At 40.9% G+C, this 24,171-nt stretch overlaps 1 protein-coding gene across 5 annotated transcripts in view; it reads left to right on the top strand.

Moving 5' to 3' along the window:
• Positions 1-24,171, top strand: part of DMGDH (dimethylglycine dehydrogenase) — a 66,627-nt gene that overhangs the window by 4,310 nt on the left and 38,146 nt on the right. For 2 of the 5 annotated variants that reach the window (XM_048221146.2, XM_048221147.2), the window contains exons 1-7: positions 24-186; positions 1,084-1,258; positions 9,111-9,209; positions 10,888-11,052; positions 14,138-14,342; positions 20,620-20,868; positions 22,708-22,906. In XM_048221146.2, the coding sequence (XP_048077103.1) occupies positions 86-186; positions 1,084-1,258; positions 9,111-9,209; positions 10,888-11,052; positions 14,138-14,342; positions 20,620-20,868; positions 22,708-22,906 (1,193 nt within the window). In that variant the 5' untranslated portion in view covers positions 24-85. Of the gene's footprint in view, positions 1-8; positions 187-1,083; positions 1,259-9,110; positions 9,210-10,887; positions 11,053-14,137; positions 14,343-20,619; positions 20,869-22,707; positions 22,907-24,171 lie in introns of those variants that run through there. The other 3 variants (XM_026498443.4, XM_048221149.2, XM_057307253.1) reach the window with 3 other exon arrangements.

The raw sequence follows: 24,171 nt of genomic DNA, 5'->3' as shown, positions 1-24,171 counted from the left end.
GCGGAGCCGCCCCCGCCGCCCCAGGCTGTCGGCTGGCCTCGGAGCAGGTGCCCGCGCCCTGGGCCTCCGCCTCCGCGGCCTCGCCATGCTCCGCTTGAGCGCACAGCGGTTGCGGGGCCTTCCGCTGCCGGGCCTCCCGCTGCGGGGCTCCCCTGGCCGCCTGCGCTCAGCCTGCGGCCGCCAAGGGTGAGTGGGGGCCCGGCCCGCGCGGAGGCCCGCGGCTGGGCGGCTGCCGGGGCGGGAGCGAGGGCCTGAGGCAGTGTGCCGGGTCAGGGGCGCTTTGGCTTCCGACAAGTTGGCATTTGGATTTCTCCTAGATTTCTGTATGTTTTCTTTTACGTGCACGCACGTACAAAGTGAAAAAGTATCAAAGGGTTCCCAGTGCGAAGCCACTCCTACCCCCACCGTTTTCCCCAGTCAAGTGTTGACAGTGCCTTCTGTATTTTTCCCCGAGATTGTCTATGTGTAAGCAAACAGGGGTATATATGTTCCTCTTCGCCTTAAATACACCTTGCTTTGTACAATGTGTCCTGGAGAAGTACACGATCCAGCTAGGAAGAAAGTCATGCAAATAAATATATTAAACCACTGAGCAATAATTGTAAAACGAGAGAAGAATGTATGCGGTGAGGAAGTTAAGTGAGGAAGTACGTTTTACTCCATTTGGCTCTTTTCAGCCTGGAACACATTGGATGGTGATCCAAGGTTTATAGAAGCTAAACTTCATGATGATTATGGTTTTTCATAGATTAAAATGATTATAGGTATGTTCTTTAGACAGAAAAATTATTCTCTAGATCCTTTGGGAAAAAAGAAAAAAAGAAGTCATGTTCAATTCTTTAGTTCTATTAGTTATCTACAATGGACCGGAATTATATGGAGTGGGGCTCACATGCCTCCTCTTCCCTCCCCTAACCAGGTTGCATCAGTCAGGATTTAGATGCCCCAAATGATTAAAGCAGTACTATGCCAACCTCCCAGGCACTGTTACAATATTAGAGAAACCAGAAGAAACACATTAGTCAGGAAAACTATAGCTACCACAGCCTAGTAAAACTACCATTGACAAAAATTGTCTTCCAGAGAGGAAAACCCACCCTCATCTGCAGAAACAAGGTGGAAAGACAAAGCGGAAACTGTGATCATTGGAGGCGGCTGCGTTGGTGTGAGTCTGGCTTATCACCTCGCCAAAGCGGGGATGAAAGATGTGGTCCTCCTGGAAAAATCCGAGCTCACTGCTGGATCTACCTGGCACGCAGTAAGAAAAGCACCTCGAAACCATCCCACACACTGAACTGTGCACCAGTGCAATCACTTTTCTTCCCCTTCCAACTCCCCACTTCAAGCTCTTCAGAGCCAGTTTCCTTTCAGTAGTGGTGGAAGGTGCGATTACAATTTAGTTGGTGTACTTCTAGGGTGGGATCAACTTTTCTAATGTCTTTATCTTGGGTTCAACCCTGGCTCTGCCATTTTCTACCCAGCTGGCTTGTGGCCAGTTACTTAAGCTTCCATTCCTGCTGTGCAAAAGGGGATGTCAACAGCACCTACCTAACAGGGTTGTGACGAAGGTTGAGTTAATATGTGTAAAGGTCTTAAACAAGTGGTAAATGTTTAGCAAACGTTAGCTTTTGTGTGGAAGGATCCTGAGCTGATCTCAAACATAGCCGGAGACCTTTGCCTAAACGCCCCTCATCTGGGTTTCGTGGTCCTTTTGTTTTTATGTATGATTTTTTTTAAGATGTTGTTTATTCATTTTGAGAGAGAGACAGACAGAGCACAAGCAGGGGGAAGAGGCAGAGGAAGAGGGAGAAGCAGACTCCCCGCTGAGTGGGAAGCCTAATGTGGGGCTCAATCCCAGGTCCTGGAGATCATGACCTGAGCCAAAGTCAGACGCTTAACTATATGAGCCACCCAGGGGCCCCTTTATGTGTGATTTTAATTCTGCACTGTGGATTGACAACTTGGCTTCATGAGCTGAGAACTATGAGGACTGGGAACATGTGACACTGCTTTTATGTTGTGCTAAATAGACACACAGCCCAGTCTGTTGGACGCATTTAATGATACACATAATTGTTCCCATGCTACACAGTAATTGGGCTGAAATGGAAAGTTGCTCAGGTAAATGAAGTGGTTGACACTGCTCTCATACCAGTATGCCATCCCAATGATTTCTGAAGTTCGCTGAGGATGAGAGGAAGTTTTTGTGACTATTAGTACAAAATTCTTTTGGAGAAAGAGTTGGGCAGTGTTAGCCACTGCTTCTCCTCCCTTTCTGTCTTTAGTTTCCCTCTGCTAAGACTAGAGGAAACAGTGCTTTTTAGAGACTTTTGAATCTTGGACCCCTTCTAGGTTTGGGGGTGTCAAGCACTGAAAGGGCTGCCTGTCTTCTTTTGAGATTGGGGGAGAGCGCAGCCCAGATTTAGGCCCAGTTGGCCCCAGCATCCCCAGTGGTCTCATAGTCAGACCTCACCCATGGACTGGATGGAGGCTTCTAGAAAAGTCAGACCAAGCTCAGCTCCTCTCCCCTGTCTCCTTCCCTCCAGTCCCCTCATCCCTCAGTCTGAGTGGGAGGTGCAGGCACCTGGTCCTCCTCAAGTATCCTTTCAGAGCCTTTACAGGCACATTGGCTCTTGTTTCCTCAGTTGTCCCTCAGCTCGCTTCCTCCTACCTGGAGAGAGGGGTCTGGGAAGCCTCCAATACTCCAAGCTCTTCTCCCCTCCCTGAACTAGACTTTCTAGGTAGGCATCATGTTATCACGCAGAAGGAAGCCTGCATTTCTCCTGTAGCTCTTCTATAACTTCTCCTTAGTGGACATTCACTCACCCTTTCAACAGTATTCACTGAGAGCCTATATTGGGTCAGGCCAGCCCTGTTCCAGGAGGTGGGGACACAGCAGTGAAAAACGAATGCCTGGCTTCAGAGAGCCACATTCTGGTGCAGCAGACAGAGAACACACAGGCAATGCTTGAGAGTAGTCCGTGCCATGAAGAAGAGTAAGGAGGGGTAAGGGGATGAAGAACAATGGGACGGAGGAGTCAGGAAGCTGCTTGGAGGAGATAACACCTTAGCAGAGCCCAGGAAGAAGTGAGCGAGGGTGTGGTGAGGCTGTCCAGGCAGGGGGAAATTTAGGCAAGTGAAGATATCCTGAGAGAGAGGGTTACACCCTTTTAATACTTCCTGATTATTAAGGAGGGCATATGTTTTAGTATTTTAATTACAGCTTTGCTCATTTATATTTGATTGATTCGATGTGGCCTCCATTTTGGAAATAGATTACTGGATTCCCTGCATTATTACTTCTTAGACATCCCATGAATGAAAAAACAAAAGAGCAACATACTCTTAACCTAAGTTTTTTCAAGAAAAGTGGGCAAAGTTCTTAAGATGATAGCTTCTTGTTAAATGTTAACCGTGCAAAGTAATTTCCCCTTAACCAGAGAGATGCCAGGGTAAGCAGGAAAGGCACGTTCCTGCTTCGTGCACAAGGTGTTATACTATACAGTTTAGAAAGAGAGACCCGGGCAGTGTGAGCTCAAGATGGACTCATGCATCGGGAGCCAGATTATTTGACCCCCTGGGAATAAACGAAAAAGCAACATGAAGAACTGCCACATATTCAGAATTTTTAACTTGGAGAAGTATTTAGAGCAGATTTGAGAATGTGGAAGGCTGGGGAGCCAGCTAAAGGGGCAGACTACAAAAATCCAGGCAGTCTCATTGAAGTATAACATGTGTTCAAGGTTAAACATATCTGTAAAGTGCAGGAATCAAGTACTTAGGGAGGAAGGCACAGCTTGCAAATGAATATTAAAATTGGAGTCACAAATCCCCAAATCCTGAAGTTTTGCTACATTTTAACAAGACTGCTTTGTCAGCAGGTGCCAGTACTACCTACATAGAACATTTCATGAAGGATGGAGGGAAAGGGGAGAGGATGGAGCTCCCAGGAGAGGCAGCCCCGGGGATGGTGTCAGAGTGAATGTTCTGGAGAACTGAATGTCCTGAGAACTAAAGATCTAAAGATGCACAATGATCCATTTGGGGTGTAGGAAGACAAGATTAGAACTTTCTATTCATTTTCATCTAAAAATGTAACAAAGAAATTAAGCTTTACTGGTCTTTATAAATAGCCTTCACTTGTGATGCGGGTGATATACTGGGTACGACTCCAAGCTTGACTAAAAGGAAATTTGGCACACCACAAAGGAGGCGGCCCCATAGTTTCTTTTGTCTTTAGTCTACCATGACATAACGCAGGTCACATGCTATAGAAGATCATTGTTGTGATGAATTTTATAGAAACAGGGCTTTAAATAATACAGTTTGTGTTGAAAGGAAGAGGGAATGAACTTGAAAATGTTGTACCACATCTCATATAATTGAAAGGATTCTGAAACGAAATTTTTCTTTTACCAAAAGACAAGTGTCCTAAGTTTAGTGACCTTTGTAGTGATGCGAATGGCTGCTAGTCATTTCCGCATAAAAGATACACATAGAAAAATAATAAATGCAATCTATCCTTTCAAAGTAAAAGATGATATTACAACGGAGAGATAACTGCTTTTTGCAAAATAGTTCTGTTGGGAAGAGAGCATTTTGAAAAGCGATGTTTAGAAATGTTGGCATCATTATTAGATTTTTCTGGCCAAAAATGATATGTGTCATCTACAAAAACTCATATATATATATATCTTATATATATATATGAGATAAATTTTTTAATGCATCTAAAATTTTTCCAAAGGATGCGTTTCAGTGGGATTTGTATGCATTTATTCAAGATATAAAAATGCAATGACTTCCAATTAGCTTATACCAACAACTGATGGACAAGAGAGTATGAAACATGAATAGTCAAGTTTCAACAGAAACGTTTGTGTAGGTGGTGACGGGGTCAGAGGAAGTGGGGTCACGATGCACAGGGTACAGTCAAGAAAGTGCCCTTGTCCCACTCAGACCTTTGTATCATTGACAGCGAGGTTCTGTTAGCATAGCCATTCAAACCAGTCTCAGAATAAAACAAACCTGGGATTAGGCCTTCAAGCTGCCGTTTTACCAACGCTAATCCTATATATATGTCAGTAATAAAGCATGTTACTCACATAGCTTTGTTAAAATATTAATAAATCTGTTGACTGTTCAAAAGCTCTTCCATATAATAAACTTTAAAAACTCAAAAGCTTTTTTACATAAGTAAAATTTTAAAATGCAAAAGCTTTTCTACACAATACACAACATAAAAATGATTTAAAATACTTAATTCATTTCAAGTTGTTTTTGTATGTTTTATGATCTCTTGCTATAGTAATGCGTATTCATATGTCATGTTAGAATAAAGAAATCCGGGGCGCCTGGGGAGCGCAGTCGTTAAGGCGTCTGCCTTCGGCTCAGGGCGTGATCCCGGCGTTCCGGGATCGAGTCCCACATCGGGCTCCTCTGCTGGGAGCCTGCTTCTTCCTCTCTCACTCACCTGCTGTGTTCCCTCTCTCACTGGCTGTCTCTCTGTCACATAAATAAATAAAATCTTTAAAAAAAAAAAAAATATTAAAAAAAAAAAAAAAAAGAATAAAGAAATCCATGTATTTTAGCGGGTGTGCTTACATTTTTTTATTGGCTATGAGTGTGTGGAGCCTTTGGGTTATATAATGGCTTGAGGTTAGTCACTGGGCTTTTTGAGGTTGTAGAAGTTCATGAAAGAGAGGGCACGATTATTAAAGGGATAGAGCATCACTAGCTTTAGTGACAATTGGTGATTTTTCTAATGCCATCATTCCTTCCCTACTCATTCATTGTTAGCCGACTGTAAGGAAGAGCTTTTTCTTCTCCCTGTTTCTTTGTGTATTTATTTATTCATTTAATCAACAAGGATTCATAATTCTGATTTTATTCAAAGAGTTATAGTTCTTAATGATTATTCTTGTCTCTGTTTCATCTTCCTCCTTTTATCTTCTCTTCTGACTTTAATTTTCTCTCCTCAATTCAAAGGTAGGCCCCTTCCTGTCCTCCTTGTAGACTTGTGACCATTCTAGCATCTTCTCTTAGTTCTTTTTAAAAAGATTTGTTTACTTATTTTAGAAGGGGGAGAGGATCAGAGGGAGAGAAAAAGAGAGGGAAAGAAGAAGATTCCACGCTGAGCGTGGAGCCCGACTTGGGGCTCAATCCCATGATCCTGAGATCCTGATCTGAACTGAAATCAAGAGTTGGCGGCTTAACAAGAGTTGGAGGCTTACTGTGCACCCAGACGCCTTTTCTCTAAGTTCTCATGGCTTTCTCTACATGCTCTGGCACTTAATTATATGCTCTTGATTTCATTGGTTCATATATGAAAGTTTCATGACTTCAGTCAGGCTACAAAATCTTGAAGGATAAGAACAATGTTTTTGGGGCACCTGGGTGGCTCAGTCAGTTAAGCATCTGACTTCAGCTCAGGTCCTGATCTTAGGGTCCTGGGATCGAGTCCTGCATCGGCTCCTGGCTCAGCAGGGAGTCTGCTTGTCCCTCTCCCTCTGCCCCTCCCTGACTTGTGTTCTCTGTCTCTCAAATAAGTAAATAAAATCTTAAAAAAACAAAACAAAACAAAACAAAACAATGTTTTCTCCTTCAAAATTCACATTTAATATATCCTTGCTGAAGCCTAGAACAGAAACACAGTGTTCCCTAAACAAAGTTCATTGGGCTAAATGTCTAGAATAACAATTTTACAAAAACGAACCCATGTGACTTTTTCAGATGAAGGATTATTAATTCATAATTCTATGAAAATAGCTTTCTGGAGAGGGGAAGAGGATTGATATAGTGCAGATATACAATTTTCTGGTGGTCTGGTTTACCCCAGGTTAAGCTCAGAGGATCTTGAGTAAATGGTGAATGGAGCCCTACACCAGGGTTTATGAATATCATTTTTTTCAACTGATGGGAGATATATGGAAGACATACCTAGCAGATACCTGAAGGCTAGGGATTCTCCATTATTGCTCTAGAAAAGCTCATATGCATGCTAGATACTAAGCTTGTAGAGGAGAGTGGGATATTTGAAGGTGAAAGAGCCTGACTTGTACTTCCATTAGAATGGGGCTTGGCTATGAGCGCACGTCTAAGCCCTGCGAGGATTAAAAAAAAAAAAAAAAAAAAAAAAAAGCTGTGCATGTGTCCAAATGCTTCAACAAGTACTTGATAGAAGCCCTAGGGTTCTGGTCCATAAAGGATGATCGATGAACTTTAAATGGGGTGCTTTTGAGTTTGGGAGAACCAAATACCTATGACTATCACAGAAGAACCTTATAAATCCTCCCAAACAGATTTTATTTTGAACAGATTGTGTTCTGATGAGCTTTCCAGGATAAATTAGCTGCAAAATGGGGCCCCAGATACTTAATTTAGAGAAGCTGCTTCATATAATTGCTTAGGATTCTTTTTTTGGATACTACGTTGCATCTGCCCGAGTTAGTAAAAGCAGCTTTGGCATGCTACTATTTAGATATTTTTTGTGAGAGTAATTAATAAGTGTTTATTCAGCAAATATTTGTGAGGTACAATCTATGTGTTCATCAGATAGGGTAGGCTTCAACAAAGGTCTGTTCACCAATTAGCCAGGCTCTAGTTCTCAGGATTTTCCAATTCTTGAATTTTGAAATTTTAGGAAAGAGAACAGGAGGGCTGTTCCATTTAAGAGAATGGTGGGGATTGGGTCAAGGAAAATTTTGCTAGTCCATGCTCCTTCTCCTTACGGAAACACATGATTTGCTGGTTTGGGTCCACGTTGTATGCCCCCTCACTCCCATATTCCTCCTAACAGCATACATTCCTAAACTTCTCATCTGAATTATCCCATTTATGAACCTACAAACACTCTTTCCTTAGTAACTTTTAGAGACTTAAATTATACATTCATTGACTGACTTCATGTTACCTACATGGTTCAGATTGCTTCTCATAACTCTGCCATGAGTCTCATGCCCAGCTATGCTCAAACTGGAGCTGATGTGTTCTCATCCCAAAAGAATGGCTGGTGCTTCTCAGATCCTTGCCAGTAATAAATTATTGCTTAACATAAACTACTAAAACTTAGAGCATGTTGTTGGCAGGAATGTGGATAAAAAGGAACCCTTGTGCATTGTTGGAGGGAATGTAAATTGGTGCAGCCACTATAGAAAACAGTATGGGGGGGTCCTCAAAATATTAAAAATGGAAATATTATATGATCCAATAATTCCACTCCTGGGTATTTATCCAAAGGGAAAAAACCCACTAATTTGGAAAGATATGCACCCCTGTGTTTATCGCAGCATTATTTGCAATAGCCAAGATATGGAAGCAACCCAGATAAATGGATAAAGAAGAGTGGTATATTTATACAATGGAATATTAAGCGGCCACAAAAAAGGATGAGATCTTGCCATTTGTGACAACACGAATGACCTAGAGGGTATTATACTAAGTGAAATACGTCAGATGGAGAAAGACAGATAACATATGGTTTCACTTATATGTGGAATCTAGAAAATGAAACAAATTAATAAACAAAAAGTAGAAACAGATCCATAAATACAAAGAACAAACTGATGGTTGCCAGAGAGGAGGGGAACTGGGGGGGGGATAGGCAAAAGGGGCAAAAGAGAGTGAGAGATACAAGCTTCCAGATTATGGAATAAGAGATGGGGATAAAAAGTTCAGCATAGGGGGGTGCCTGGGTGGCACAGCGGTTAAGCGTCTGCCTTCGGCTCAGGGCGTGATCCCAGCGTTATGGGATCGAGCCCCACATCAGGCTTCTCCGCTATGAGCCTGCTTCTTCCTCTCCCACTCCCCCTGCTTGTGTTCCCTCTCTCGCTGGCTGTCTCTATCTGTGTTAAATAAATAAATAAAATCTTTTAAAAAAAAAAAGTTCAGCATAGGGAATACAGTCAGCAGTATTGTAATAGTGTTGTACGGTGACAGAGGGTAGACGCACTTGTGATGAACATGACAAAACATAGAGTTGTTGAGTCCCTGTGTTGTATGCCTGAAACTAATGTAACATTGTGTGTCAACTCTACTCAAATAGAAAAAAATTTAGAGAATATTATTATTATTACTTTTTATTTAGTAGTTTCTTTCCTTCCACTTTTAAGGCAGGTTTAACAACTTACTTTCATCCCGGAATAAACTTGAAGAAGATACACTATGCTAGCATCAAACTTTATGAGAAATTGGAAGAAGAAACTGGACAGGTAAATGCATTTAACTTGAAATTGTCTTTAGGTCCATTTCTCAGAAATATGTAGGATTTCTGAAGAACTTTGACATAGCCTCATTAAAGCTGTGTGTAGTGACATTAATGGTATGTGAAATGTTTGGCATGGTAGAGAAATCTAATGGGTATTTAAGGTAAAAACCCTGAGTTTGCTTTACTATCCATTTAATTTCTTGAAGTACATTTCCCATATAACCAAACCCTCTTCTTGATTTTTTTTTAAATAAGGAAAGGATAAAAAGCAGCTTTCAAAAATACCTTTAGTCAGTTGCTATATCTAGAAACTAAGAAATCAGAGCATTTCAGCAACTGGATTACAAAGGATCTGACAGCAGTCCTTACCAGGTTGTCACACAGTTCTGAGAAGTACTTCACTAAAAGCCCCTCACTTTTATTTTTATCTCTTCTCATACTTATTAGTGCTCTCAAAATAAAATGGCAAGTAAAAACTATCCATAGGCTAAGATGGAAGTTTACTTAAATTTTTCTTACTGTTTTCCTTGCCTGAAACTATCAAAGGGCTCCCCACAGTTTGTAGGCCAGAGACCAAAGGAGGAGGGTCTTCCCCAGCAGAGCCTTGCCTGCTTTCCAACATTTTCTCTTCCCACTCTTAGCTGTGCTCATATGCTTCAGCTATTCTTAATTACATTTATTTCTGGAATGTGCTGGGCTCTCTGCCTGAAACAACATCTTCTCGGACCCCATCTGAGTATTCACCCTCCACCCTTCCCCGAGGTCACCCCCTTTGAGAAGCTGTCCTTGACTTTCCCCATCCACCAGTCAGGCCAGCTGAGGGCACACGTCTTGGTTCTAACAACATATAACATTCTTTTTCTCTTTGAAGATTTTATTTATTTATTTGACACAGAGAGAGAGAGAGAACACAGAAGCAGGGGGAGCAGCAGGCAGAGAGAGAGGGAGAAGCAGGCTCTCAGCTGAGCAGAGAGCCACACATGGGGCTCGATCCCAGGACTCTGCAATCATGACCTGAGCTGAAGACAGACGCTTAAGCGACTGAACCACCCAGGTGCCCCAACATATAACATTCTTATAACACAAATCTCTCTCTCTCTCTGTTGTGGTAGTTACTTTACTGGTTGGACTTCCTAGGGACTATGAGAAACTTGGGGGCAAGGAATCCATCTTTTACCTCTGTGACCCAGTGCCTAGCCGAGTCCTTGGCCAACTGAAGGACTTCAATAAATGTCAAATAAGTATTTATTCCCATTCACACTTCAGCTCATCACTGCAACATTCTGATTCTTTATATTCCTTCCTCGAATCCTTTGTCTTTCTCTTTGTCACGTGGTTTTCTTTTACTCTTACATGAACACTGTGCCCTGCTATTGTAATTATGCTTGCGGCTGTCTGCCTTCACCCGCAGACTGTAAGCGGCATGCAGGCAGGCTCTTTGCTCCCTGTTCATTACAGCATCTCTGGGGCTTACTGTAGTGTCGGACACAGAGGAGCCAGGGATAAGTAGTTGCTGAGTGAATGTCTTTTTGTAAGATGGAAAGATTTTATATAGTTGTCTCTTGCACTGCAGAGTAAATCTCTTTTCTGTATGCTCGCATTTTCATTGTGCTGAAGAAGAACCATGTATGAATGCCAAAAAATGATTTATTTATGTGTTTTTGTTGGCATGATTGTCACAGGTGGTGGGATTCCATCAGCCAGGTAGCATCAGAATTGCCACAACTCCTGTAAGGGTCGATGAATTTAAATACCAGATGACTCGGACTGGCTGGCATGCAACAGAACAGTATATTATTGGGCCTGAAAAAATTCAAGAGATGTTCCCTTTACTCAACATGAATAAGGTATTTATCTTAAGGGTGTTTTCACCATTTGTTGACTTGAATTAGGATTAGAAAAAGTTACTTTAAGAAGCCTGTTAAAGGTAGGAAAACTCTGTGCACACATTTTGAATGGTGAATTCAGATGATTAATGCTGGAATCTGGGTATGTAACAAGGTGGGCTATTATGTATGCTGAATGAAATATAAACGCATAATGAAAAAATTTTATTAGTTTTCCACCTGTGACAACTGAGGAGGCATTTTCAATGCCTTTCTGTTACTGTGTATTCCAGATCTAGGGTTTTCCATACATAAACTTCTGTTTGAGAACTACAGAGAAAATAATTACCTGGTGTGATAAATATGTATATAGAAAGGCTGTCTCATTAAAACTTTTTTAAAAAATCAAATTTAGAAGTGCCATGCTATGTTGCTCCACAAAGACCATGCAGCTCTTAACTGTACTTCCAACAGGCTCTCTATCAAGTATTGATCTAGTTTTAACCACATTTGGCTGAGAAAACCCACTTGGGAATTCAGTGGGTTTTTTTGTTTGTTTTGTTTTTTTGGCTAGGCAATAATCCCATTCAAAGAATAAGAATGGCTAACACTATACAACACTACAGCACAAATTTACATACCAGGTACTATGCTAGGCCCTTTATATGCATAATTTTATTTAATTTTCACAATAATATTATGCAATATATATTATTACTACACAGGAAATTGCAGTTTAGATAGTTACATAATGGACTCAAGTTCACCTGGCTAGAAAGAGCTGGAGCAGAGGCTTGAAGCCAGCTCTCGGGACTCCTTTGTATGCATACTCAAACACACCACCAGGTGCTGCTGGTGGGAGAAGCAGGGGGCTTATGTTCCTCCCTAGTGACTACTGCTGTTATCTGAACTGAACTGAGGCAGCACCTCGTATCATTGATCTGGGTGCTCGGGTTGTTCGCCCTCGTGAGTCTATAGGCTGCTGGCCTTCTCTTGTCCGTAGTTTTGTGTGATGACAATGTGGTGGCAGACTGCTGTTGCACTGTCTGCATTGAAATTCCATTGCTGTAAAGCTGTGCTTATTATCTGTTTATATGTTACTCTTGGAATGCTTTGCTGGAAGTCCTCGCCGTCACAGAGTTTTCTCAAAGATATTAGGCAATGGAGATATGTGGGAAGAGTATTCTCTGGAGCTGGGGGTAGGGTGCCAAATCAAATAGATACCGGATTACTGCAATGAGGACATATCCATTATAAAATACCAACGTGACATTTAGAAGTCTACAATAATATGAATTCCATTAAAATCAAAACAAGCCTCTTGCACTAAAACTGTGACAAGAGGTTGGATTAGTAATCAAAAGCTGCCCACAAAGAAAAGACTGGGCCCAGATGGCTTCGCTGGTAAATTCTACCAGACATTTAAAGAAGAATTAATACTGATCCTTCACAAACTTTTCCAAAAATAGAAGAGAACACTTCCCAACTTATTCTATGAGGCCAGTATTGCCCTGATACCAAAACTAGAGAAAGACATCACAAGAAAAGAAAGACAGGTATCCCTTGTGAATATTGGTGCAAAAATCCTTAACTAGCAAACTGAATTTAGCAACATATAAGGATAATGCAGTATGACCAAGTGGAATTCATGCCAGGATGACTTAACATCTGAAAATCTGGGGTGCCTGGGAGGCTGAGTCAGTTAAGCGCCTGCCTTCAGCTCAGATCATGATCTCAGGGTCCTGGGATTGAGCCCTACATCGGCCCTCTGCTCAGCAGAGAGCCTGCTTCTCCCTCTGCCTAGTGCTCCCCCTGCTTGTGCTCTCTCTGTCTCTGTCTCTCTCTGACAAATAAGTAAATAAAATCTTAAAAAAAATAAGATTTGAAAATCAATGTAATGTGCCACATTAATAGAATAAAGGACAAAACACATAATCATTTCAACAGATGCAGAAGACATTTGACAAAAGCTCCTTGCTTGCATTTGGTGCTCAGTAGATTTCTATTGAATGAATGAGACCTAACTATAATACTGCACAGTGTTCCCTCTATCATCTTGGTTCATCAGACTGTCATACTTCTTTGTTTCCCCATGGTACCTAGCCTGATGTCCTAGCGCAACACAGGTATTCAAGCATTAGTTGTTAAATGACTAAGTCAAGTATACATTTCCCTGACACCTATATACATTTAACATGTGAAGTTGTTAATAGTATTGAACAATAAAATATAAATAATCGATCAATTAGTATTAGATTGAATGCAAATGTCAGAAACCAAAATGATAATGCTTAAACACGATAGAAGTTTCTCTTTCATTTAGGCAGTAAGGATTTGAGTGGTGGCTATTTTCCATGAAGATTTCAGGAACCCCCATTGCCTTCTAGATCATTGTTCTGTCATTCCTAGGGTGTGACTCTTCTGTTCTTAGTCCAAGATGGCAACAGCTAGAGCTCCAGCCATCATGTCTGCATTCCAGACAATAGGAGGGAAGAAGGGCAAAAAAGAAGGGACAAAGGGCATATGCCAGTGGTTTTGTTTTGTTTTGCTTTTTAAGTAGGCTTCACGCCCTGTGTGGAGTCCAACTCGGGGCTTGAACTCAAGACCCTGAGATCAAGACCTCAGCTGAGATCAAGAGTGAAACGCTTCACTGACTGAGCCACCTAGGTGCCCCATGCCAGTGGTTCCTAAAAAACGATTCATGAAAGCTGCCACATGACACTTCCATTTGTATTTCACTGACCAAAACTTAGTAATACTTCTAGCTAACAGTTGGAACTAATAACTGCCAACTATTGGAAGTTGTTCCTAGTGGCTGTGTGTCTAAATAAACATTCAGTTTCCATCGGTATGGGGGGCAGGGGAGAGAATGGTTGTTGGAGACAGTTGCAAGCCTCTATCAAATAGCTTATCTACTTAACACTCACTGTGAGTCCTGCCCCTGCCTGAGCTTTGATAAAGGAAAAAGAAGTACAGACCAATCGATCGGAAGCTGTGATTGCACTTTTAAGGTCCAGTTTTACTGAACATTTCCTGGCAGGATATAGTTACACTGAATAATGGATGTGTTTTTGTTTAAATACTGACTCTTTTATGATTAATTTAGATTTTAGCTGGACTGTATAATCCTGGAGATGGTCACATTGATCCTTACTCTCTAACTATGGCCCTAGCTGCTGGGGCTAGGAAATATGGTGCCCTTTTAAAATATCCCGCCCCGGTGACTTCTCTGAAACCCAGGTCAGATGGAACATGGGATGTTGAAACGCCACAGGGATCTATGAGAGCGAATAGAATTGTGAATGCTGCAGGTAAGCATCATACATATGTATAATTATATATATATATATATTTTTTTTTTTTTTAATTAGTGGGTTTTTTCAAGTGGCAAAGTTTTAAGACATGTGGCCATAGAATAATGTTTTACACTATGCGCATTGTTGGGAAACACTGTAATGTTCCCAAGGTGAACATTTTGTCTGTTCCTAAGCTACAAAGCCCTCCCTCTATCACTTTGTTTTTGGCGTGTGATGCCACTCTGCCCTTGGTTACGCATAGAAAGCTGGTGTTCTTCTCCATCCTGTTTTCTACCCCAGATCATGTTTTGTTAATGATGCTGCTTTTCCCCTTCTATGTCCACTCTTTCTTTATACTAATAATCAACGTCTCGTGTGCAAATTTGTGAGCACCCTTTTTGTTCTCAGTTTGCTTTTGGGGGCAGATTTAATCATTTGTGTTCTCTCCCACCATTTCTGATTGGTTGACTCCAGTCAAAAATTTTTACCCCTGGGGCACGTGGGTGGCTCAGTCGGTTCAGCAGATGCCTTTGGTTCAGGTCATGATCCTGGAGTTCTGGGATGGAGCCCTGCATCGGGCTCCTCTGCTCAGCAGGGAGCATGCTTCTCCCTCTGCCCCTTACCCCGCTCATGCTCTCTCTCTTAAATAAATAAATAAGATCTTAAAAAAATGTTTTACCCTTTTCCTTTCAGAATATTATTAAATGTATTTCATAACCTTTTTTTTTTTTTTATGTTGCTCTGTTACAACTTAGACTCAGAGTAGTGAGGTTGAAAGGGATATTTGAGATAATCTGACAAGCCACTCATTTTCCATTGTGGAAACCAAGGTCCAGAAAGGTCATGTTACTTGGCGACACAATTATGTTGGAGCCAGGACTTGGACCTGGGTCTTTTGACTCCTGAGTTAATACAATTTCTAACAGGTCATTTACCTGTGAAGTCATTTTCAACTATCACACATACAAAAGTGAGTTCTTGTGCAAATGAAAATGCTTATGCAGTCTAAACTGGGCTAATAATTTGTATTTACCTGTGGTTCATAGTGGTTAATTTAAAACCCAAAGTAAGCAGGAGGCAGTAACTGATTTTCTTGTGGTCTGCTCTTTGAGTCATTGCTTAAATTATAAAATGAAAACAATCCTTATTATTTGTCAAGTCAAATGATATGCTGTGAAGACAGGTCAGAAACATGGACCCTTAAGTTCTTTCCTCTAAATTGTAACTTTTGATTGATGTTATTTTGTTTTTAACAAAACACTTAGTGGTTCTAGAAAAGTCATGTCTTCAATATTTAAGAGTTTAAAATAATATTTCTGAGTTTTTCTAATCCATGCACCTCATTTGAAAAGCATAAAAATCTCATGCTTTCTTCAATATCATTTGAGATTCAAAATTATGTAAAAGGACTTGTCGAAAAAATAAAAGCCAAGGCATAAAACATTGCTTTGCTTTTGAACCTCACCATTCACCCCCCTAATCCCTATCTGTGACCTCCTCCATCACCATCGTTAGGCACCAGTGATCTGAATTCTGTTAGAAGATCTAAGATAATGAAATCATTCATCTTTTTTTTCCCCATGTACTAAGGACTCTTTCTAATCTTACAAATTTATGGCCTGACAGGTTTATTCCCTAAAAACACTGGACTGTTTTTAGAGTGATAGCAAACTAAACAAACTAAACAAACACACTCTGACCTCCATTCCAGCACCCAGGCAGACATCACTAATTGATCACTGCACTCATTTCAGATGGGCTTGGGCATGCTCCACCATTTCTCTCAACATAGTGTATCAGGCAACCACTCCCAACTGATACTTTGAGAAATAATGTAGAAGGACTTATTTAACACATTTATTTATCATTTTCCAAAAATGGTAAGCTTTGATTTACATAATTCATTACCACTGTAATAAATTTTTTCTTTACTGTGAGGAATAAAGAATCACTGATGGTAAAGATAGAATAATTCTCAAGGAGATCTCACCTAAACAGTGAGTTACCAGATGAAGTTTTCTATGCAGCTATGAAATCTTGTGGTGTGATTGGGGGAGGGGATGGCAATGGCAAGAGGTTCTGGAAAACAGCTTTTCTGGCGCTGGCCTGGGAAAACAAATCCCTGGAATTAGATTGATGGTGTGGCCCTGCATGGAACTGAATTCCTGGGATTGTTCTCCAGGATGTCCTTCTTTGTCCTTTGCTCCTGAAGCTTTTGACCCAGCCACATCGACTCCCTTTCCCATCCTCAGTTCTTGGTAATCCAGGCAGCTCCTTCTTGAAAACTGTGTGAAGAACCATGCTGTCTCAGTGTTCAGTTTTTCTTTTCTTCCTCCACCTCTTCTCTTCCACTGGGTAGAAGTTACTGGAGGAAATCTAACTAATTGCATATTTATAGTCCGTGGATGGTGTAGAGAGGTGTGTATTTAATTATTTGTAAGTCTGTTTTCAAAAAAAGTTTATTAAAGTATAAAAGCTCCCCAAAAGGTAAGCCTCAGTAACTGAGGGCAAAGGTTTAGGCATGCCCACATCTAGAATTGAAGGTAACAGAGATCGGTTTTATGAACAAAGCAGCCATCAGCGGAAGGCATTGTGCTAACATGATTTGAGAATGCGTGGCTGATGGAATGTACCCCAGAGTTTCTCAGTGAGACCAAGATGTCTCACAAATTCAGGCAAGGCCTTCAGGCCAGCTCTGAAATCTAATTAAAGTAACCTGGATATAGACTTGGAAATGTGACCCCAAAGAAAAGATATAAATACCACTATTATCTACTCAATTGAACCATAACCTACTAGGAGTTTCTTCATATGAAGTCGTAGCAGAAGGCAGCTGAATCGTCAGGATATTCATGACAAGGAAAGTCTAGATGTAAAAAATGTGTCTGTTTGCTAATGTGTCTCCAGCACAGTCCAGGGCAGTGGGGCTCTCTGGCCTGGAGACACATGTATTGCCAACCCCATGACCTGGGCACATTACTCCTTTGTAAAATGGAGATAATAGTGCCCATCTCAAGAAGTTGTTATGATCAGTAAAGGAGCTAATAATATAGAGCACGCAGAACAGAACCAGTACCACATAGTAAGCACTAAAAAATTACGTATAATAATTATGATTATAATTATTTCTTTGAAAGTCTATCCGTGCCCTCGCCACCCCTTGACCTGACCCCCATCCCTGGAAAACTAGCATCAATTTACTGTAACTTCTTGGTGCAGTCTTTAAGATTACCCACCTCCTTTCACTTGCTTTCTAGACATACAGCACCCATTCTGCTGTGGCATTTGGTTCTCAAGCTAATGCATGTAAGAACTGCCACGGGCCGTTTCCGAGACTTCAGAAAGATTCTAACTGAAGTGGTCTGAGTGGGGACTCAGAGATGTATGTTATTATATTTTATTTTATTTTATTTATTTTTTAAAGATTTTATTTATTTGACACAGAGAGAGAGCACAAGCAGGGGGAATGGCAGGCAGAGACAGAGGGAGAAGCAGACTCCCTGCTGAGCAGGGATCCTGATGCGGGACGATCCCAGCACCCTGGGCTCATGACGTGAGCCAAAAGCAGACGCTTAACCGACTGAGCCACCCAGGTGCCCTCAGAGCTGTATTTTAAATAAGTATTCCAGGTGCTGTGCTGTCTGCCTCAGATGTCTGCAAAACATCTTTAGAGACACAGTACTACCTAGATGTTCGTCCCGGAGAGAGAATGTAGTAACCTTATTCGTGAGCAAGGAGAGCTGAAAACCAGTTTCAGACACTCCTAGCATCTTGGGATAAAATAGACTACCTTGCCTTTGCTACCTGAAGCTTTTAAAATTTGCTTCATTCTACCCCGCCTAATGTGTAGCTCAGGGGCATAAACAGAAGCTATTTATTGTGACGTAAGCTTTTTCTCTGCATGGTGAAGAATATTTTCTCCTGACTTCATTGCTAATTGACTCATTAAGCCTGAAATAACTTTGTAAACCTTACTTAGGAATTTTCCTAACATGGTAAATCAGAAATATGATTGGATCATGCCAACAGGAAGCCCGGGGTTCAGCCAAAAAAGAATTGTTTAATTTTGCCTGATACTCTGCTTCAAAGAATGTCACTGTATAAACCATCATCGTCACCATTTAAACCATCTTATACAAGTAAACTTGTCCATGAACCTTCACTCCTCATTTTAAGTCCATTTCTGTTAATTATTGCATTAAAAAAAATGGATGCCATTTCCAATAACACTGTTATTGACCCTTCAGTTGTTTCTCAGGTCATAGTGGTAGATTTTAGTGGTTCTTCCATATTTGTCTCTCTGCCCTTTGAACTTGGTGGGTGGGGGATGTAGCAAGAGTTGAAGTGTCATGCTGCCAGATTTAGGTTAACTTCCTTGACATATAGAGGAAGAAAATGCCAGCAAACACCACCACCGTAGGGTAGAACAGCATAGAGCTTGTTACAGAGTTTGAAATCCTATAGCTCTAGACTACTTATGCATATGTTTCCACTATATTTTAATGATCAAGTGCATTAATAAGCAAGCAATTAGACTCAGAAATTCATAAATATGTTTGAATAGGACAGAATTTATTTTCTTCAATTTATGTTTTTAATTGAAACAAGTGTACTGAGGATACCATCGTGGTTTGAATTGCCAGGCTAAATGTTTTGTTTTTTATATTTTAAATCTTCTATAGTTGCATATAACTAGAATATATGGCTTTCCTGTATTTTCCTACAAAATCCTGACATTGGAAATTCACATCTTCTTACTAACAAAAATAAATTAAATCTGTAAATTATTAAAAGACCAGTAAGGGACTCTAATGCCCACAGGTATGATATTTTGTTTGCAGATAGATATCCATTTCTGAGACTTTAAACAAGGACGGTCAGTTTAGCCGTTAGGCCAGAACAAAACAACAGAACACAAGGATGATGTTTAGATAGTTGAATAGAAATAAATTTGGACACATAAGAGTACAAAATCTGGGTTCCCAGACTGATTGATAGTTGATAATTCTGTATCTAACTCTGAACCTCATAATGACAGAGGCTCCAGAACTCCTTAGTAGATTCCTAAAAAAGCAGAAACAGAAATAGTTAAAAATTAAGAGTGCAACCTCCAAAGAAATAACTTGAATAAGATTCTGTAATCATTTGAATGATTACTCAAAATTATTATGAAGCGAACAAACAAACAGAACCTCTCCCCCACCCCACCCCCCGCCAAATAATCCACTGATGGGTCACGTGACATCACTTCCCTGCCATATAATCATTCTAGATTCTGAAATACCTTTATGCAAGTAGAGATGTCTTAGATTAAAAAAAAAAAAAGTCTTTCCATAGCAAGAAAACCGATAAGAAGTGATGATTCCAGGGCTCCCAGTGGGACCTTGGGCATATCTCTTTCCTTCTCTGGACTTTAGGTCCATATCTGTATACTGAAGAGTCACCTGGGGGAGAATCAAGGATACTTTCAGCCACAGTTTGGTTCCTTCTTTTGCAAAGGTAAAAATAACATTCATCCCCAGCAGTAAGCCAGTCCCAGCACATGCTGTGAAGTGAGATCCATTCTCATACAGGAACCCCCACCTGCTTCTGAGCCCTTTCCTCTTTGCTATGGCTCCTCAGCCCTGCTGCTCTGGACTCCTGGTTCCTTCATGCCTTTTGCAAGAAAGGATCTTACAAATGTATTCTAACTAAACTTTTACAATAACGGATAAAAGTTACTGTGCTCTCTCTCCCGAAGTATATACGTTTTCAAATTTTAAGTTAACAGTACAATTCTGTATTTGTAGAATCTTAGGCATCAGTAACTTGAGGAGAGGAGGGCCTAGAGGATGGAGGGACTGACTTTCAGGGCTTTCCTATGCACAATTTGATCACACAGGGCCCCTCACTGCTTGATCAACTCTCTTTCAGGAATAGAGTCAGTCCATTACTGTCTTTCTTATCAACATTTGTACATTTTATGTATTTGGGTTGTTTATTTTTCCCTTCAAGTAAATTTGTTTTTGTTGTCATTTTCCTGCCTGCCTCTGCTTATGGGCAAATGCTTTTTCAGGAATGGAGTTCCCTTGGATTATAGATATCTTTAAAACGCTGGGGCAGGGTAGAACACTTCTCTTCCCCCACAGTTTTGCAATGACAAAAAATTTAAAGTCATTATGACGTTCTTTTGACTTTGCCATGAAAAAAAAAGTCTTCTAAATGTTTTATTTTAAAAGAAATTGCCATATCAGTGTCAGATGTGGTACATTTACATATGTGCTAATATTTAAAATGATTTTTTTTCTTTAAGGACTTTGGGCTCGTGAAGTAGGTAAGATGGTGGGACTAGAACATCCTCTCATTCCAGTCCAGCACCAATATGTTGTTACATCGACTATACCTGAAGTGAAAGCTTTGAAACGAGAACTGCCAGTGCTCCGTGACCTGGAAGGATCCTATTATCTCCGACAGGAAAGGGATGGGCTTTTGTTTGGTCCATACGAAAGTCAGGAGAAAATGAAAGTGCAGGACGCATGGGTCACCGATGGAGTCCCTCCAGGTGGGTTCCATAAACGCAAGTGGGTGCAGGTCAGGCACATATGTTTTGTCTTCTCTGTGGCTGGGGGCTGGCTGTAGAATCAGATGACACCATGGTATGAGACTACTGGATACCTGGGACTGGAGGTGAGTAGTCTGAGGTAAGCTCTGTTCTCATGCCCTTTTGAACAAACACAGCAGGAAGTTGAGGAAAGAGAAAAGAGGCAGTTGGTGACTGAAATTGAAGAAACGTATCTACTGCTGGTTTGGAAGGCTTCAGGTCATTTTTGCCTTCCCACACCAACCTCCTGCCTCCCCCCTTTTTCCTCAATCCCCTACCTGTTTGGTCTAGTTTCCAGATTTGGATATGGTTGTTATTGTGTTTTGACAGTTGGAAACATGGAAACATGGCAGGTTTCAGAGACAGGGTTTCCAGCCTGCTAAGAATGAAAGCCTCAGAGGGCCTCACAGAGCAGGATAGGTTGACCTGCAAACTGAAGTCCTCCCCTACTACATAAATGGATTAGAAGAGCCCTATGCTAAACCAGGAGGAACTATAGTTTCTCTTTCAAGTTCTGTAAGGGAGATGGACCTGTTTTTGTTTTTCATGAAACATTTCTACAGAGCTAGATTAAAGATGGAGGTTATGTAAGGAAGTAACCAATTAAAACAATCTATAGAAAGTGCTAAAATCTCATTGGGACTCTGAAATAAGGGGTATAAAAAAATGGAGGAAATTGTACTTTCTAGAATTATACTTTTGATAATTATACTTGGGTTGGGAATGAACCTCTCTCCTACTCCTCAATACACCTATGCCCATGTGACAACAGATGATCACTCAGCTGCCTTCCACAGAAGTTCGGCCAGCTCCAGCTAGCTGAGGGCTTTTGTCTTGTGTGGGCTCTGCACATTTGGGCCTGTGTGGAGTAGCTCCTGATCTCAGAGCGAGGGCTCATCACCACCTGAGAGCCTTCCTTTCTGCTCTTCCCTCATGCTGGCAGCCTCCCTTCCACATAAGTGTTGAACAAATATTTAAATAATTCTAGTTGGAGGGAGAGCCAGGGTGTTAGCTGGCCTTGGGTGCGTGCACGTCCTGGTCCAAGCCTAGTGGTCTGCAGGCCTCCATGCAACCGACCCAACGCACAGTTCACAGGAGGAACAGAAGCTGGCTGGCTGCTTTGTGGGAAAGCTCCCAGTATTGGTGGAGAAGTTCTTTCAGAAGCTCATCTGTGGCACTGCCTTCAGTCACAGTGCCTTTGAGGACTGAGAAAAAGATTGTGTTCCAAGACCCTGACTCTTTTCTCAGAATTCTAGAACTGCATACCTGGGGGAGCAAGCTTGAGGAAGGAGGCCTCCAGGCCCTTCTTTCTCTGCTGAGAGCTGAAAGGCATCTGGAATCCATTATCCTAGACCCTGGAGTCGTTTTCTGTTTATCCCCTGTGTTCTGACATAACTTTGTAAGCTCCCATTTGGCCTTACCTGGGAGGATAGAGCAGACTTTAATGGTTAATTGAAGGGTAAAAGCTCTCTCTTGACAAACCAATCATTGTTTGTTTTTTTAAAATTATGATTGGATTAAATGTTGAAAACTGTTAATATACCTAGATTTAAACTTATTACTAATAAAAGGGGTTAACTTTCATGATTTTATCCTTTCAACAAAAATAACATTATTGTTCTCAGTAATGTGATGGGAACCTATCTGTTGATAGTGAATATTAAATTTAGACTTAAAAAAAAAAAAAAGGAAGTACTTCCCAAAGACCTTCTTTAAATATAAGCTGATTCAGATTTAAGTCACTTTAAACTAATGTCAGGGCAGCTGCGGCATCCTGACCACAATGGTATGTCTCTTCAGGGTTTGGAAAGGAGCTCTTTGAGTCTGATCTTGACCGAATCATGGAACATGTTGAAGCTGCCATGGAAATGGTTCCAGTCTTGAAAAAGGCTGACATCATCAATATTGTCAATGGCCCTATCACCTATTCTCCTGACATTCTGCCTATGGTAGGGCCCCATCAGGGAGTCAGAAACTACTGGGTGGCTATAGGTTTTGGGTGAGTATCTCCATTTAATTCAACATTTGTTACAGAGCCAAGGTTCTTTTCTTCTTTTTTTAATGAAGTCAAATATTTTAGATTAGTCTTGTCTCATCTTAATCTCAGGCCAAAGTAGAAAATAGGGGAGGGGCAGAGAATTTTCTTGCTTTCATGACTGTTGATACATGAGGAATAAAATATTTCTCTTTTTAAAAGATTTTATTTATTTATTTATTTGAGAGAGAGAGAGAGAGAGCCAGCATGAGCTGGGGGAGGGACAGAGGGAGAGGGAGAAGCAGACTCCCCGCTGAGCAGGGAGCCCAGTGTGAGGCTTGATCTCTGGACCCTGAAATCATGACCTGAGCCAAAGGCAGACACTGAACTGACTGAGCCACACAGGTACCCTGAGGAATAAAATATTTCAATTTAAAAATCCTTGCTATGGATTATTAATAGTTTAATGACTTGTATAGGTTTTAAAGCTTATCACACAGAAGGGCAATGATTTCCTGGAAACTTCTCTTTGCATATTTCCTGCTATTTCCATTATTCATGTCTCTTTTCATGCCATATATGTTCAGGTTGGTCAATTTACCCCAATTTTACAAGGATGTTTTCATAACACAATGTGACAAAAATAATTCAAAATATCAAATGAATAAGTATCTGATGCATTTTTCACCATAATTTATGTTTGTCCAACATAATTTGCTTCTTTATGACTTCTCAGGTTGCTTACTATTTATATGATTCCATTACCCATTTGATGTTTCATCTTTAATATTTGTCCCATTAATTTGGTGAATATTAATGTCAAGCCCACTTTATCATCATATCAGAGCTTCTAATATTCTATTTTTCTTTCCCATTTTATTTGGCCATTTATTCAGCTAATATTTAATGATTGCCAGCTCCGTGCCAGGTCTCTTGTTAGGCACTGGGCTGCAGCTGAAGACAAGACAGTGAGGTCTGTCCAGAGGCACAGGGCTGGTCAGGGTGCTGTCCTGTCAATACGGTAGAGAACTGAGGGAGCAGCAGCGGGGACTGAGAGATAGGAGACACACTTATTTAGACTTGATGATTGATTGCATTAGGTCTTGAGGAAGAGAAAAAAATAGCAAATGATGGCAAACTATCTAACTTGATCCCTGCTTGGATGCTGGGACTATGGGGAGAGAAAACCAGAAAAAAAATGAGTTTCATTTTTGAGAGTTTGGGTTTGAAGTGTTAAGTTTACGTCTGTGGGACATCTAGAGGGAGGAAACCAGACGGAGACATAGGGC

This window comes from Ursus arctos, unplaced genomic scaffold, assembly GCF_023065955.2.
Source record: "Ursus arctos isolate Adak ecotype North America unplaced genomic scaffold, UrsArc2.0 scaffold_5, whole genome shotgun sequence".
Taxonomy (NCBI): Eukaryota; Metazoa; Chordata; class Mammalia; order Carnivora; family Ursidae; genus Ursus; species Ursus arctos.
Note: the sequence above shows the minus strand (reverse complement) of the source record. Positions and strands in the feature narration are given on the sequence as shown.